Genomic DNA, 16,375 nt, shown 5'->3' with positions numbered 1-16,375 from the left:
CCTACCTCCTGGCCTGTGGGGGATCCCCAGCAGGGCCGGGGGGGGGCAGAGATTGGGGGCCCCCACACCTGTCCGGCAGGTGCCCATCATAGGGCTCTGGAGGTGCAGGTGAGGGAGCTCTGGGAGGAGGTTAGCAGGCTGAGAGGGATCAGGGAGGTGGAGGACGAAATTGACAGTTATTTCCTTTCCCTGCAGGACCAGGCACCCAAGGAAGAAGCAGCCCGGGGAATGCCCTCCACAGCAGAGTGGCAGACGGTCACATCCAGGACCGGAGCTGCTCGCAGCGAACCGGTACCAGCTTCTCCAGTCCGACTGGAGAACAGGTACGAGGCCCTGGCGACCCTGCAGGAGATGGAAAGGGAGGAGGAAACCCTTGGGCAGGAAGAAACACCACATTCTTCACACTCCAAACAGGTCAAGAGATCCAAGAGGACCCAGAGGAGGAGGTGACAAGTGCTCGTCATAGGCGACTCCATCCTGAGAGGTACGGAAGGGCCCATGTGTCGCCAGGACGCCTCAGCATGAGAGGTATACTGCCTCCCTGGAGCAAAGATTCGGGATGTGACAGAGGTAATCCAGGCCAGGATCAAGCCCACCGATTACTACCCCATGCTCCTAGTCCACGTGGGTACTAATGATGCGGCCAGGAGAACCCCCGATCACCTGATGGCAGACTACAGTGCTCTGGGCAGCGTGCTGAAGGAGTTTGGTGCACAGGTGGTATTCTCTTCCATCCTACTAGAGAACGGATGTGGAAGACGGCATGAGAACTGCATCCGAGAGACCAACTGGCGGCTTCGGCAGTGGTGTCTCGAGGCAGGCTTCGGCTTCCTGGACAATGACCCGCACATTACAACGAGGGACATGCTCAGCTGGGATGGGCTTCACTGGTCCCCCAAAGGTAAGTGTGTGTTTTCTTCTAGGTTGGCGGATCTCCTCCGGCGGGCTTTAAACTAGGCTCGTCGGGGGGAGGGGAAGATGATGGCGGGGGAAGCTGTGGACCACCAAACCATGTGGCACCCACAAGGACAGCCCAGCCTGAAGAAAGAGAGCATTGGAAACCTGAAAGCCATGGGAAGGCCAGCACTACAGCACAGGTAAGAAACGAGAAGGTAAGAAAGAAAGGGCCCCTTGGGACTCGGGGCGGGGGGGCAGCAAAGGCACCAGTCGCAGGGCTCAAGTGCCTATATACTAATGCTAGGAGCATGGGGAACAAGCAGGATGAACTAGCGCTCCTGCTTGCACTAAACACCTATGACTTAGTGGGGCTAACAGAAACCTGGTGGGATTCATCCCACGACTGGGCAGTACATATTGAGGGCTATAGATTGTACAGAAAGGACAGGGTGGGGAAGAAAGGGGGAGGGGTTGCGCTCTATGTCAATGAGCAATATACGTCAACCCTCATCAAGACGGAATCCAAGGATGAGGAAGTAGAAGGATTGTGGGTTAGGCTACATGGGGGGCAAGGAGAAAGGGATTTGGTGGTAGGGGTCTGCTACAGACCCCCACATCAAGGGGAAGAAAGAGATTCGGGGCTCCTGAGGCAACTCTCGGAGACCATAAAAGCTAAAGAGGCGGTAGTCCTGGGGGACCTAAACTACCCAGACATCTGCTGGGAGTCACAGACAGCAAAGTCCCACCGCTCAAGCAGGTTTCTAACCTGTGTACAGGACCTCCATCTGACACAGGAGGTACACGGTCCCACTAGGGGGAATGCCATACTGGATCTGGTATTGGCAATGGGGGATGACATGGTAGGGGACCTCCAGATTGGTAGCCATCTGGGGGACAGTGATCACCTAATAACAGAATTCACCATAAGACGTTGAGTGGGTAAGGTAACTAGTAGGGTGAAAGTGCTAGACTTTAGGAAAGCTGATCTCAATGAACTCAGGCGATTAGTCAAGGACGCACTGCAGAGTAGGAGTTTTGAAGTGATGGGAGCCCAGGAAGGGTGGCTGTGCCTTAAGGAAACAATCCTTCGGGCACAAAGCAAGACGATCCCCGAGTGAGGCAAAAGAGGGAAAGGGGCCAGGAGGCTTCCCTGGCTGACCAGAGAAATCCAGGGCAGCCTAAGGGCCAAAAGGGGAGCACATAAGTGGAAACGGGGAGAGATCAACAAAGACGAATATACCTCCTCTGCTCGTGCTTGTAGGGAGGCAGTTAGACAGGCCAAAGCTACCATGGAGCTGAGGATGGCAACCCAAGTAAAAGACAACAAGAAATTGTTTTTTAGATATATAGGGAGTAAAAGGAAGGCCCAGGGAGGAATAGGACCCCTGCTAAAAGGGCAGAAACAATTGGTGACAGACAGAGGGTACAAGGATGAACTCCTCAACGAGTTCTTTGCCTCAGTGTTCCTAAGCGAGGGGCACGACAAGTCTCTCACTGGGGTTGTAGAGAGGCAGCAGCAAGGCGCCAGACTTCCATGCATAGACCCTGAGATGGTTCAGAGTCACTTGGAAGAACTGGATGCCTTTAAGTCGGCAGGCCCGGATGAGCTCCATCCGAGGGTGCTGAAGACACTGGCCGACGTCATTGCAGAGCCACTGGCGAGAATATTTGAAAGCTCGTGGCGCACGGGCCAAGTCCCGGAGGACTGGAAAAGGGCCAACATGGTCCCCATTTTCAAAAAGGGGAGGAAGGAGGACCCGGGCAACTATAGGCCAGTCAGTCTCACCTCCATCCTTGGCAAAGTCTTTGAAAAAATTATCAAGGCTCACATTTGTGAGAGCCCGGCAGGACAAATTATGCTGAGGGGAAACCAGCACGGGTTCGTGGCAGGCAGATCGTGCCTGACCAATCTAGTCTCTTTTTATGACCGGGTTACGAAACGCCTGGACACAGGAGGAGGGGTGGATGTCGTATACTTAGACTTCAGGAAGGCCTTCGATACGGTATCCCACCCCATACTGGTGAACAAGTTAAGAGGCTGTGACTTGGATGACTACACAGTCCAGTGGGTGGCGAATTGGCTGGAGGGTCGCACCCAGAGAGTTGTGGTAGATGGGTCAGTTTCAACGTGGAGGGTTGTGGGCAGTGGGGTCCCGCAGGGCTCGGTCCTTGGACCGATACTCTTTAATGTCTTCATCAGTGACTTGGACGAGGGAGTGAAATGTACTCTGTCCAAGTTTGCAGATGACACAAAGCTATGGGGAGAAGTGGACACGCCGGAGGGCAGAGAACAGCTGCAAGCAGACCTGGATAGGTTGCACAAGTGGGCAGAAAACAACAGGATGCAGTTCAACAAGGAGAAATGCAAAGTGCTGCACCTAGGGAGGAAAAATGTCCAGCACACCTACTGCCTAGGAAATGACCTGCTGGGTGGCACGGAAAGGGATCTTGGAGTCCTATTGGACTCCAAGATGAACATGAGTCGGCAGTGTGACGAAGCCATCAAAAAAGCTAATGGCACTTTATCGTGCATCAGCAGATGCATGACGAATAGGTCCAAGGAGGTGATACTTCCCCTCTATCGGACGCTGGTCAGACCGCAGTTGGAGTACTGCGTGCACGCTTTCTGGGCGCCACGCTTCAAGAAGGATGCGGATAACCTGGAGAGGGTCCAGAGAAGGGCCACTTGTATGGTTAAGGGCCTACAGACCAAGCCCTACGAGGAGAGACTAGAGAAACTGGACCTTTTCAGCCTCTGCAAGAGAAGGTTGAGAGGCCACCTTGTGGCTGCCTATAAGTTCATCTCGGGGGCACAGAAGGGAATTGGTGACTATTTATTCACCAAGGCGCCTCCGGGGGTTACAAGAAACAATGGCCACAAGCTAGCAGACAGGAGATTTAGATTGGACATTAGGAAGAACTTCTTCACAGTTCGAGTGGCCAAGGTCTGGAACGGGCTCCCAAGGGAGGTGGTGCTCTCCCCTACCCTGGGGGTCTTCAAGAGGAGGTTAGATGAGTATCTAGCTGGGGTCATCTAGACCCAGCACTCTTTCCTGCTTATGCAGGGGGTCAGACTTGATGATCTATTGAGGTCCCTTCCGACCCTAACAACTATGAATCTATGAATCTACGATACAAAATTATTTTGAAACAAGATGTGTGGCCCCTTGTGGACTTCAGCTACCTGACTTATCTGCAATTAAAATCTCAAGCAAAATATTGTTAAGCCCAGTCATCATTTTCCCAGCACAGTTTTTCCATTAACCATCTGCAGGTGGTTGCCAACCTGTGGCCAGCCCTCATCACCCCACCCACCCCTCCTGCTGCCTGCGGAAGCTCCCTGCTTGCCGCCGCCATGCTTCTGCTGCTGCCTGTGGGAGCTCGCTATGGCCCCCCAGCCTCTGGGGGGACACAGCATTCATTCCTTAGACCAACATGGCTACAACCAAAAACCCTTTGAACTGCTGCTTTTGCTCTTAATAGCAGGCAGGTGGAGAGGAATAAAACAGAAAAGTGAGAAGTAAGGAAAAAGCATCAGCAGGGAGAGAAGAAACTACCTAGTTTCCTTTGCTTCTTGCTAGGTCCTAACCTCCACAGGATTTTTAGCTTCTTCACTCTCTCAAATACATGCAAACCAAAAGGGCCCCTTCTGATCCACTTCCGGAGTTTGCCCCACTTCAGAAGTTATAGTTTTTTTGCATATAGCATACTTGCACACTAGATCAAAAATGGACTTTACAGTGTTGTTTGCATCAGGAAGTCTGTAATATCTGATTGACATTAAGTGGGAACTTGTTTTAATTCCAACTGATATTAAAACAGCATGTTTTGTAATAATTAATTGTCTCAGCGATACGTGGAAAACACTTTAGATTAAACATCTTCCATAACTGGCCTTAACTGGGCTTTACTAATAAGTTACAGTCTTGACAGCAATTTCCTCAATTCCTACAAAACATGCATAGCTATAGACCAAAACTTGAAGCTTGTACAGTGGGAAACTACCTTTTCAAATGTTAAGAAAGGTTTCTGTAACTCAATTAACATGTGAAATAGCATTTGAATCATAATACTGTACATATAGAGAGTTTTAACATACATACACAGTACAGTGAGCATGCCAAAAATGCTTCACACTATAAAACTAAAGGACCCATGAAACCTTCAGCATCTTAAAAATTACCAAAGGATCACCAAACAAGCCCAATGCCATGAAAAGCTGTTTGAGTGCACAGAGGAGTGCCCAACCCACTATGCCCTGCTATTGCTGATTACCATGATGCCCTGGGCACAGCTGAGAACGTGGCACAGGGCCCTGGGCTTGGATGGTGCCCCAGGGAAGCCTACTCTTCCTTGCAACATGAACTGCCACTTGAAGAGGTATCTCCGTGTATGCTACAAGTCCCTGACCCCCTCAAACAGGGAGGAGATTGCTGCTGCCATTGATGGGTTCTCTGCATGTGACAGGGCACTGGCTGCCCATTTGCGAGAGCACTGGCTGCTCAATAAAGTTCTGCACTACCTCCACACCTTCTCGTGTGTTATGGGTGCAAACTCCAGGGGGCAGAGAAGGAGTTTGCCTAGGCAGGGCAGGGAGGGAGATAGAGGGGGACCCTCACCCCCATGTGGGGCCCCTGGCTCCAGGTGTGCAGCCCGATGGCAGGCAGGTCAACGGGCATAGACAATGGTGGCAGCGGCACCCCGACTCCCCTAGCCCTCCTCCCTGTGCAGGGCTTACCAGACGGGCATGGCAGGCGGTCTCGGCAGTCCGACTCATTACCTGATGGCAGATTTGTGTCATTATTGTATTTTCACCTTAAAAGAAGCTTTTTAAAACTAAATAAAAATCAGCAATGAAGTATACAAAATGATTTTAAACAAGGCCTGTGGACTTCAGCTGCTTGCCTTATCCGCAATTAAAGTCTCAAGCAAAATATTGTCAAGCCCAGTCATCATTTTCCCAGCACAGTTTTTCCATTAACCAGAACCTTCCAATGAAGATTCTCCCCCCCTCTCTCTCTCAAGGCATTCTTATCTTGGGTAAAATATCATGAAATCATCTGATATTCCTACCCCCAGTATGCTATTCTTTACACTTTTTTTCAAAGCCATAGTGCTAAGCAAAGGAAAACATTACATCTGTTGAGAAAAGAATGAGAGATTCACAACCGTATTTAGTCAACAGACACAAAGCCAAGGAAATCACCCATCACAAGCCACACTTCAGAATGATCTGCATCCACTAAGGTCTGGTTGAATGCAACACTATGGAACCAGCTGGGGCTACTTCTCACCTCCTAGACACAGCCAAATACTCGTAGCCCTGAGGCAATTTGACTTCAATGGGATTTTCACATGCAAGATAAAAGGGTCCCTTCGGATCCACTTCTGGAGCTTGCCCCTCTTCGAAAGTTATGTTTATTTTGCATACAGCATACTTGCACACTTGATCAAAATGGACACTGCAGCATTGTTTGCATCAGCAAGTCTATAATATCTGATTGACATTAAGTGGGAAATTATTTTAATGCCAACTGATATTAAAACAGCATGTTTTGTAATAATTAATTGTCTCAGTGATACATGGAAAATGCTTTAGATTAAACATCTCCCATTAACTGGCCTTAACTGGGCTTTACTAATAAGTTACAGTCCTGACAGCAACTTCCTCAATTCCTAAAAAACATGCATAGCTATAGACCAAATCTTGAAGCTCTTACACTGGGAAACTAGCTTTTCAAATTTTAAGAAAGGTCTCTGTAACTCAATTAACATGTGAAATAGCATTTGAATCATAGTACTGTACATATAGAGTTGTAACATACATATACAGTAAAGTATACATGCCAGAAATGCTTCAGATTATAAAACTAAAGGACCCAGGAAATCTTCACACTTTAAAAATTACCAAAATTAACAATCAACAGGCCCAATGCTTAAAGAGGCATTAATTTTGATTTCCAAAAAAGATACATGCCCAGGGCTACTAGGATTACATTACTGACTTCCATGTTTTTGATATTTTTCACTGCTAGTAGTTCACTGACGCATTCATTTTTCTTTGTTCCTTCCCACAAGATCCATCCATTCCTTTTATTGGTAAATGATAATACATAACTTACCTACAGAGATTTTAAGTTCAACTACAATTTCTCCTTCCCTATTTGATTCCGTTACTTCACAGGTGTAGTTTCCAGGAAGTGCTTGTGCTGCTAAGATTGACAAGGAGGCAATACCCTTGGGTAAATCCTTCTCAGATGTAAAATTAGCAGATGAAAATTTGTCACTTCTGCGTAATTTCTTGCTGAATCCATTAAATGCGAAAAATTCTGTTCCGTTAAATTTCCACTTAACAAACATGTCGCCAGCACTATGGAATGCTAGATTATTTACTATGCAAGGCAGGATGGCACTTTCATTACAAGTGGATAGATTAACGGACTTGGTTGCATTAAACAGCAGTTGTGCCGAACCTGGGGAGAGAAAAATAAAAGAATGTTTGATTTTACAGTCTTTCCAAATTACTCCAATGCATGCAAGACATGAGCAATAAGAAAAATGTGTACTAGTTTAAAATGACCAAACATATTTGAAATAAGAACATGCTGATCATCTTCACAAGAAACAAAACAAAAAAAATGGTGATGGTCAAGAAAGAGAGAGAGAGAGAGTAAAGAAAAGGAAAGCAATGCCTGGGAGGGGGAGTTAAAAGAATAAGGAGACGTCTTAATCCTTAGATGATGCTTAAGCATCAAAACAGCAGGTGCCTTTAAAGTACATAAAATGAGTACTGATAAAATATTCACTGTGCTGTACTCATCCAGCCATCACCCCTGGCATACTGTTCTGGGTAATGGACCACACAGAGAAAAAATACATAGTTCTTTTTCAGGAAAGTACAGGACTAGTCTTACTGAAGTTCAGCTTTGGCCTAAGGGAGGTGTGGTCACCAGCAATGCAAGTAGAGACCCATCAGTAAGTGACAAGCACTTTTTCTACAGACTCGTTCTTTACTTTTGTAAGTAGAAAAGGCTGTATAGAACAGAAACAAACATTACTAGTTTCTGCTTTCATGTTCCCTAGAGAACTAGGAAAGAAATGAATGCTCAGGTTTACAAATACAGGCAGTCCTCGACTTACATTTCGAGTTACGTTTCTTACTGCCAACACTTCTAAACTGACACCCTGTTTCAACTTTCTGAAGTCAATTTTGACTTTACAACACTTGATCCAACGTCACACCACGCCACGCTATGCCAGAGAACAAGTTCGCTGCATTGCCCATCTCCCTGGAGAACATCTGTCCAAACTTCCTCGGATACTTTCTTTAAGAAAGCAGACAAGACTCCAAAAAATCTGCAGCCAAGTCTCCTGAGAAGACTTCAGCCAGGAGCCCTTCAAAAAGTCCAAACAAGAGCCCTTCAAAAAGTCCAGCAAAGTCACCTTAAAGGAGTCCTTCTAAATCAATGTTTGCTATTTACAATATAAATACATTAATGTAGCTATAATACTCATCTATAATTGATTGAGTACAAAATTCTGGGTTATTTTTGGTGAAAATAGAGTCAGGCCTCAGTTTAGGAACCGATCCCCCATTTATAACATTGTTTCCTATGGGAACATTTCGATTTAAGACACAGTTTTCAGGAACCAAGTGTCTCGTAAATCTGAGGACTGCCTTTACAAGGTTTGTCATTGTTCCTCCTGTTCTCTGCAGGTGGAGCCAAAATCCTGTATAGGTAAAGAGCTTGCTTAGGGAATTTTTTCTCTCTCTGGATAAATAGATATACACCCAGAAAGATGCATAACACAAGCCTTTCACTGGGCATATCTACATGAGACACCGTAATGCGCAGTAGTCTATTCTCCTATGCATTGGTGCATCACGGCAAAAAACATCCTAATGCACTAATGTGCAGTAGAATTAATCTACTGCACATTAAGCGTCACAAAAAAAAGTTTGCCTTTTCTACTGCACATTAGCGCGGCCTAATGTGCCTTTATGTCATACCTCATATTAGAGATACTAGACTTAATGCACAGTAGCAAAGGCGCATGTATGCATGTGTAGATGCACCCACTGAGTAATGAAATTGCAAATGCAGAAGTTACAGGTGGTAATGTGTAACACTAAAGGCCCAAATCTGGCAAAACTTCAAAAATGTTAGATGCCAAGTTCTCCATAAGTTTTTCTATAACACTTATCACTATAGCATCCAATCGTGGCCCAAATAAATTAGATCTGCTTGGCAAGATCTCTGGTGGACTCTGAATCTTCTGCTCTTCTCTGCTCCCTAGTAGATAAGATTTTCATCAGAGATAAGAATTTAACAACGTGGGAACTGAAAGAGCAGTAAAGCTACACAGCTAATTTAAAAAACAGAGGCACAACCACACAGGAACGTAAGCAATATGCCACTTACTGTCAAAGACCTAACTTTTTGAAGAGTAAGACTCCTCAAAATAAGATTCATGGAAGCCAACCTGCTGAGCACGCAGTGGGAAATACTGATGTGAACAGGAGAACAGGGGGAAGGGGGAACGGAGTCTAAAATTTGTTTTCTCAACAGGTCTTAGGCTCCCAGCTATAGGGAAGTGGCAACACATCTCTACATAAGAACAAGTTTGGAACCCTGAACTTAAGGTGCCAAGGGCACGGCTGGAGGAGGCAGTATTGGTCCTATGATCAAACCTACCAGAATACTGTACTTATTCAAATATAAGACAACCCTTCCAATAATTAGATTCTATATATGGAAAATTTATAAATTTGTAGTAATTTTCCAGGTATACAATCTAATTATTGGAGATTTGCCTTGAATTTGTTCCTAGAGGTGCAGATACATCAGTCAGATATCAGATGAGCACAGATATAAAGAAAATTGGTTGTAATGGAAATCAGCCTGATATGGCAGATAATTTGGCTGATAAATACCCATGTACACACACAGCCTCAGCGCAGCACATAGGCAGCAAGGAATGCAGCCCAGCAGCATGGAGAGCTGCATGCAGCTGGTAAGTCTGTTGTGGTAAAAGGGCAGGGGGGAGGGAAGGAGTGTGGAGGGGGCAGATCAACACCTCCTGTGATGAGGGAGGGTGTGCAGCAGGGGCTGGGCAGCGTGTCTTCCAGCCGGGGCGAGGCAGTCATAGGACGGAGCCGCAGCTCGTCCAGGGGGGTGGCTCCTGCCGCTGTGCGCACCCCAGAAGGGCATGGGGGAAGTATGTGTGTTCTCGATCTGAGCGGGGAGGCTGGGGGGCTGCAGCTGTGGGCTGGGGCTGGTGTGTGGGGGCTGAATGGCCATGCTTCCAGCACATGGGAGCTGCAGTGCTGGGAGGGGGCTACAGAGTGGTTACAGCAAAATTTGAGATGGCTGCAGCCCCCCGCCATATCCCCCTTCCTAGTGCTGCTGACGCCCACTCCAGGTGCAGTCCCCACGCACCAGGAGCGCAGCCCCACAGCCCTGAGCGCAGCTACCACACAACGGAAAAAGCCCAGCAGCAGCAGCACCCCCCCTCCCCCTGCACAGATCGGGGGCACATGCCCCCCCCATACCCTCCTGGGGTATGCATAATGGTGAGAGCCGCCCCACCATCCTGTGCCACCCGGACGAGCCGTGGCTCCATCCCAGCTAGGCAGTGCATGTCTCAGTCCCTGCCCCACTCCCTCCCCCACTGTGTGGGGTGCTGATCTGAATAATATGATATATGGTAGTGTTCACTGCACTCAGGCCCCCTCAGCACCAACTCTTCCCCCCCCCCCAGTCATGGTGAGCCACTACACAGAATACATTTTTATTTCCTCTTCACTCCCCCACCTAAGCTGTGCAGGGTGGATTTGATTTAAATCAAAATGATTTAAATCATGGTTTTAATTATGATTTAAATCACTGGTCAGGAAGCCTCTATTTAATCACTGTTTTCTATAAAAAGTGCATTCTTGCTTGATATCCTCTATTATTTTAACCCCTTGAAACTCACTTTTAGAGAGAGGTAAGGGTTGGTGCTGAGGGGGACTGAGTGCAATGGACACTACCATATATCTTATTCAGACAGGCTGCACTAACCTAGCCTTGTGGTAGGTTCCCATGAGTATGTTTGCCCCATATGGGCCATGTGTTTTATAGTCATGCTTAGTGTTGGCTGTATTTTAATCAATTACATAGTTGGTTTCCATTAGTGACTACATGTTGCTTTTGGCAGCAGTTTAATGATAGGTAATGTATTTAATGAGGTTTCCTTGTATGCAATTGTAAGAAGCAGCACTTTTTCTTCTCTCCATACTGAGGGGAGGGGGACTTCGTCTTATATTTGAGTAAATATGGTATTTTCCAGAAACGAGGGCCACCACCACCTTCTCTTGGTTATGTTTTTGGTGAGCTTCCTCCCTTATGAACCAATACAGAAGTATCCTATCTCTTAATCAGTCCTAGTTTGTTGATCCTCATAGGCTTTTAGCTGCTCAATACCTAGAAGACTGAGACGCTTCTAGGCATTGTAGCAGGGACTCCTAATCCCTGCTACTTGAGAAGTAGGGAGCCAGCACCAAAGGGCTGCAGTTAGGTAGGCAGCTGGGCCAAAGTCAGCTGCAACACAACATACAGCCAGGGTTGCAGCAAGGGAGGAGGCAGCTGCTGTGGCTCAGGGCTTAAGGTACAATACCTGACAGCAGGCTGAGGGGCTGAACCATGTGATCAGGCTGACCTGAAATATAACAGAAGAGGAACCCAACCAACCAGGTACCTAAGGAGCTGCTACAGACCTAGCAGCAAAGAAGTAGGAGGTGTCTAGGGGGGTGGAGAGACCAAGAAGGGGTTTACCTATTGCTGGCAAAGCATTGGAGAACTGAGTGTGGCTGAAAGGGGTGGACAGGAAGCCACAGGGATGCCTGAGGGACACCTATTTAGAGGCTGGGGATAGCATCCTCTGCAGAATCCAGGACTCAAGTGGGCTGAACTCAGTTAAAGGGCCAGGGGTGGCATACTAAGAGAGCCTCCTTACCCTGGGTCAGTACAACAGCGGGGCTGGGCTGGACTGAGAACCAGTCAGGGACATAGGGGGGCTGTGACAGCCAGAAACAAAGAGATTAATAAGCAATAAATATGTGCTTCTTGGAAGCATTTGGAATTTTTGCCTAATATAAAGCTTGTAAGTTTGTAACCCACAAATGTAACTTCCCTGTCATAAGTTTAACCAAAATGATAAAACTAACTGTTTGTGGAACTGACTGGGGGCCTTGAAGGCAAAGCTGTAGCTGCAAGATTAGCTGACCTAATGGTTTTTGCTCAGGGTTCAGCCTTGATGATAAAAACTGGATCCAACTGCCTGGCACATCCAACACATTCCAGGAAAGCACGTCTCAAGAATGCATATTCAGGAAAATCTAAAAGGGTTGGGTTTAGTAATGTTAATTTCAAATCTAAAAATGCTGCACTGCAATTTGCTTATTGGATAAACCCAAGTCTGGGAAGTAACCTTTTATGATAATTTTTAACACCTTTCAATCCCATAGGGTAACAGCTATAGGGCAAGATTGTGAGTGGCTTCTAAAGCCAACAGATTAGCATAAGACTAGGTACAAAAAGCGCATGTGTCAGGTGACCAACAGGAAGGAGGGAACAGAATGGTAATTGCTGTTCCAAGCCCGGACTCCTGGTGTGAGTGAGGATTGGATCCTGATTAAGGAATCTTTCCCAGTAATCCCTCCGACAGCATCGATTGGGGACGCCTGACTTGGCTGGAATCACTTGGCACGCACCTGGCATCGAGGGACTATCGATAAGTTGCCAACCCATGTCTGTCTATCTGTTGTTTTGAACAGCCCAGTGGCTGATACCCTTGCACTGCCCAGTTGGCCTGCGACAGATTAATCCATCTATCAGTTGTTATTATCTGTTGTTATTATTTACTATTAGCTTTTTAAAACCAAGAACAACCTCACCCTGGGCCAGGGGCATCAAGAGGGCTGAGACAAACTGTGAGCAGCCCAACAGAACGCAAGACAGGGCCAAGGGGCCAGAACAAGTGGCCCAGAGCTGGAGCTCTGCAGCCTGAATAAAGGTGGGCCAAAGCTAAGGGGGCTGAGGCCCCTACAGAGGCGAAGAGCATTGGCAAAATAACATCCACAAGGCATGGGTGTGGCTGTAGGGGAGGACGGAGACAACAAATTTAGCCCTTGAGGTAACTGGGATAGAGGGGTCCAACTCCCCAGTACAGAGCTAGCAGCCAGAGGGGCTGGAAACCCACAGGGGGAGCTGGTGTTGATGGCAGCCAGGGCTCCAGAGAGAGACTGTGGGTGGCAGGGCAGAGGCCCAAAACTGAGGGGCTGTAGGCAGCAAGACTGGAGCCCCAAGGCTGAGAGATAGTAGACAGTGGGGCCCTGAACCAACTGGGCTGAGTTGAGCCCAAGGAGGGACAGAATAAAGAGAGCACCTTGGAAGGCAGCCTCCCTTCTGCATTAATACCATCAAGGTGTGGCAGGAGAAGTGACAGAGCAAGGGTCTCAAGAGGCTGGAGCAAGCAGGGCAGGATTAAAGTGGGTATCCAGGGGTATCACTGCCACCATCAGGCCACATCCTGTCACAACAGGTACAGAACTTTTAACCATCTGGAGACCTTTACTAATGAAAACTTAAGTGCTTCCTGGGTTAGACTGAGGGGTTAAAGACTGCACTTTGGACTTCTGGAATTTAAATGTCTGTGTAGGTTCCACTTCCATATAAATCCTTCTGTGGATCTGGGCCCAAGAAGTTACTAGGAGGAAATTATCAATTTTAGGAATTATTAAATCGTTAGGAAATTAAGCTTCATAGAAAACCTGGACATGTGTCATGTAAAGAATGCATCAGATTTTGGGATGCTAGATGACTTCCAGCATTGCTACAATGGACAACATTCAATGCAGGCACTGAACAACTATTCTTCTTATTCCCATCTGACACGTGATTGTTACCACAAGAAGCAATAGTTTGGATTACAATTTCTGATGCAACAAATCTGCAGGTTTGGGGTGCTAGCCTTCAAGCGGCAGGAGGAAACATGTCTAACTCTTATCAGTCCTTCACTACTACTTAAACATCCGGTCTACTAAGCCAGCATTCAGTTCAAATAAGGTGCCTAGAAAAGCAAGATAAAAGGTTCAAGAGCTGCAGTTTTGTTCCTGCTAACTTCACTTTCATAGTATTCACTACCCCAATAATGCTTCAAATTATCATTTTGGTTAGTCAACAAAGCTTTCCCGATTACAAACCAGTTGAAACCACAACACACAAGGTCCCTATGCTGATCTGTATGCTATTGCAGACTGAATACACTGAATTATTTTCGGAGTGTTTCAAGTGCTTGTGCCAGACACAGTGCAAACACAGGCTCCAACTCTAAGGGCATGTACAGCAGGATTACTTGCAGGCTTGAGTGTCTCCGGCATCGTGACAGGTTTTTAACTAGACAAACAAGTCAGAACACTCTCGGCGAGCGAGTATGTCTGCTTTCCTGGGAAGCTCTTCAAAACACTAGTCTAGGACCAAAGGTTCCCAAAAAAACCCTCTAACCCATGGGTTGCATCCACACGCTGCCAACATCCTCCCAGCTGGCTAAAACAAAAGCATCATGGACAAACCGACTTTGCCTACGCTACGTTAAATGTCACGCTGCAATGACGATTAAAAAAAAGATCATTTGTTCCATCATAAGCTTCTTGACTGGCTGTGTGTGGCATCGCACAGCCTGTGCAGAGCAGGGGTCAGCAATGCTTTTGGGCAGAGTGCCAAACACCTGCAACTTCAACTTATAAGACTTTGGCTCCTGGGGCAGATGGCAGGGGCACTTTGGAGGGAGGTGGGGACCCTTGTTGTGGCCGTGCAGCCCCAGCTCTTTCCCTGCCATGCACCCAGAGGCACACGTGCCCAGCATAATGCCTTCGAGTGCCACACGCTGGCTCCTGTGTGTGGGGGGGTTGCCGACAGAGCTGAATTAAAGGAATTAAATGAATGGGTGCCATTAAAAAACAAACAGTGCCGTCGCCCGTCGTCTCCAACTGCGGCATCAGCTAACCCTCGATTTTTGCTTCTCTCTCGCCAGAGCTACATTTTGACAAGCATGGTTAAAGTCCCGAGGATGCCTTTTGCCAGCTGGCTAAACATTCTGCTGGCTTTTAGAGGCGATAAAAGCAGCAGGGGCCGAACACCTGTCGGTAGCCTGGCTCCTTTTCCTTGACCGCTGGCGCTCACTGCCAAATCAGGCTGACAAAAAAAAGGCGGAGCAGGCAGCACACAGAGGGAGGCACAGAGTGGCAGGCACAGGCCGAGCTCCCTTCGGGAGCGTCCCACTCCCAGGCACATGCGAGTCCCGGGGCCCGCGCGGCCCCCGCTTGGCGGCCGGGGGGCTGGGTGACCCCGCGCCCGTCGCCGAACGCCCCCCCCGACCCAACGCAACAGAGTCTCCATGGAGACGCGCCCCCCCAACGTCCACCGCCACCGTGAGGGGCGCTGCCCCCCGCCCCAACCGCCACCCCCGCGTGTGTGCCCCCGACTCACCGGTGCCCACGGCGCCCAGCAGCACCCACAGCCCCGGCGCCCACATGGTGCGGGCGGGGAAGGGGAAAGGGTGAGGGGGGGGGCTCTCCGCCGCGCCGAGCTAACCGCCGCCGCGCGAGCCGGAGCCGCCCTGGCTGACGAGCTTCCGGGTGCAGCTCGGCGGGGCAGGGCGGAGCCAGCTTTCGCTTTCGGTTGCAGCCCCCTGCCTGCGGGGGCGCTGGCAGGGAGCGGCGGATTGTGAGGTGGCGTGACGTCCTCACTTCAGCCGCGCTCCCGGGGACGGTGTCGGACGCTCGCACTGCCCCTCGCCCCCTCCTGCCAGACACAGGCCCTCAGGCATCGCCCCCCTGCGCACACACATCTCAGGCATCACCCACCCCTCCCTATAAATATATGCTGCGCACCTCAGGCATCATCCCCCCCTCCCTACACACCCCCCCCACCTTCGGCATGACCCCCCTACACCCTCCTTCTCAGGTGTCACTCCCCCTACACACACACCCCTCAGGCATCACCCCCCTCGCCCCACACACACACAAACACGCACCTCAGGCATTGCCCCCCTCCCTACACACACACAAACACACCCCTCTCAAACATCACCCCCCCTCCACAAACACACATACCTCAGGCATCATCTCCCCTCCCAACACACACATAACTCAGGCATCCCCCCCTTCCCGTGTCCCTTAGTCATTGCTCCCTGCTCACACTCCACACACATTTCAGGCACTCTGGCACCAGCCCCCTTAGCTTCCTTCCCTTCAGTCGTGACAACCTTGGTGCCTGCTGCTGAACCTGGGTCACACTTTACAGCCTCCTCTCTAAACCCTTTCAGTTAAGACTGAGATGGGCACAGAATAAAATGGCTGAGGCCTTGTCTAGTTTGGGCGGGGAGGGAGAGGTAATGGCCAAAATACCACCAGGCTTGGGATGAAATCCTAAAT

At 48.7% G+C, this 16,375-nt stretch overlaps 1 protein-coding gene across 4 annotated transcripts in view; it reads right to left on the bottom strand.

Moving 5' to 3' along the window:
• The window catches only part of CD47 (CD47 molecule), a 58,106-nt gene extending 42,520 nt beyond the window's left edge, over positions 1 to 15,586 (bottom strand). For 2 of the 4 annotated variants that reach the window (XM_019476383.2, XM_019476384.2), the window contains exons 1-3: positions 15,429 to 15,586; positions 7,020 to 7,370; positions 5,636 to 5,677 (exon numbers count right to left, since the gene is read on the bottom strand). In XM_019476383.2, the coding sequence (XP_019331928.1) occupies positions 5,636 to 5,677; positions 7,020 to 7,370; positions 15,429 to 15,474 (439 nt within the window). In that variant the 5' untranslated portion in view covers positions 15,475 to 15,586. The remainder of the gene's footprint in view (positions 1 to 5,635; positions 5,678 to 7,019; positions 7,371 to 15,428) is intronic. The other 2 variants (XM_019476385.2, XM_019476386.2) reach the window with 2 other exon arrangements.
• Between the last annotated feature and the right edge of the window lie 789 nt (positions 15,587 to 16,375).

This window comes from Alligator mississippiensis, chromosome 1 (genome assembly GCF_030867095.1).
Source record: "Alligator mississippiensis isolate rAllMis1 chromosome 1, rAllMis1, whole genome shotgun sequence".
NCBI lineage: Eukaryota > Metazoa > Chordata > Crocodylia > Alligatoridae > Alligator > Alligator mississippiensis.
This window is presented reverse-complemented; position numbering and strand designations above follow the sequence as displayed.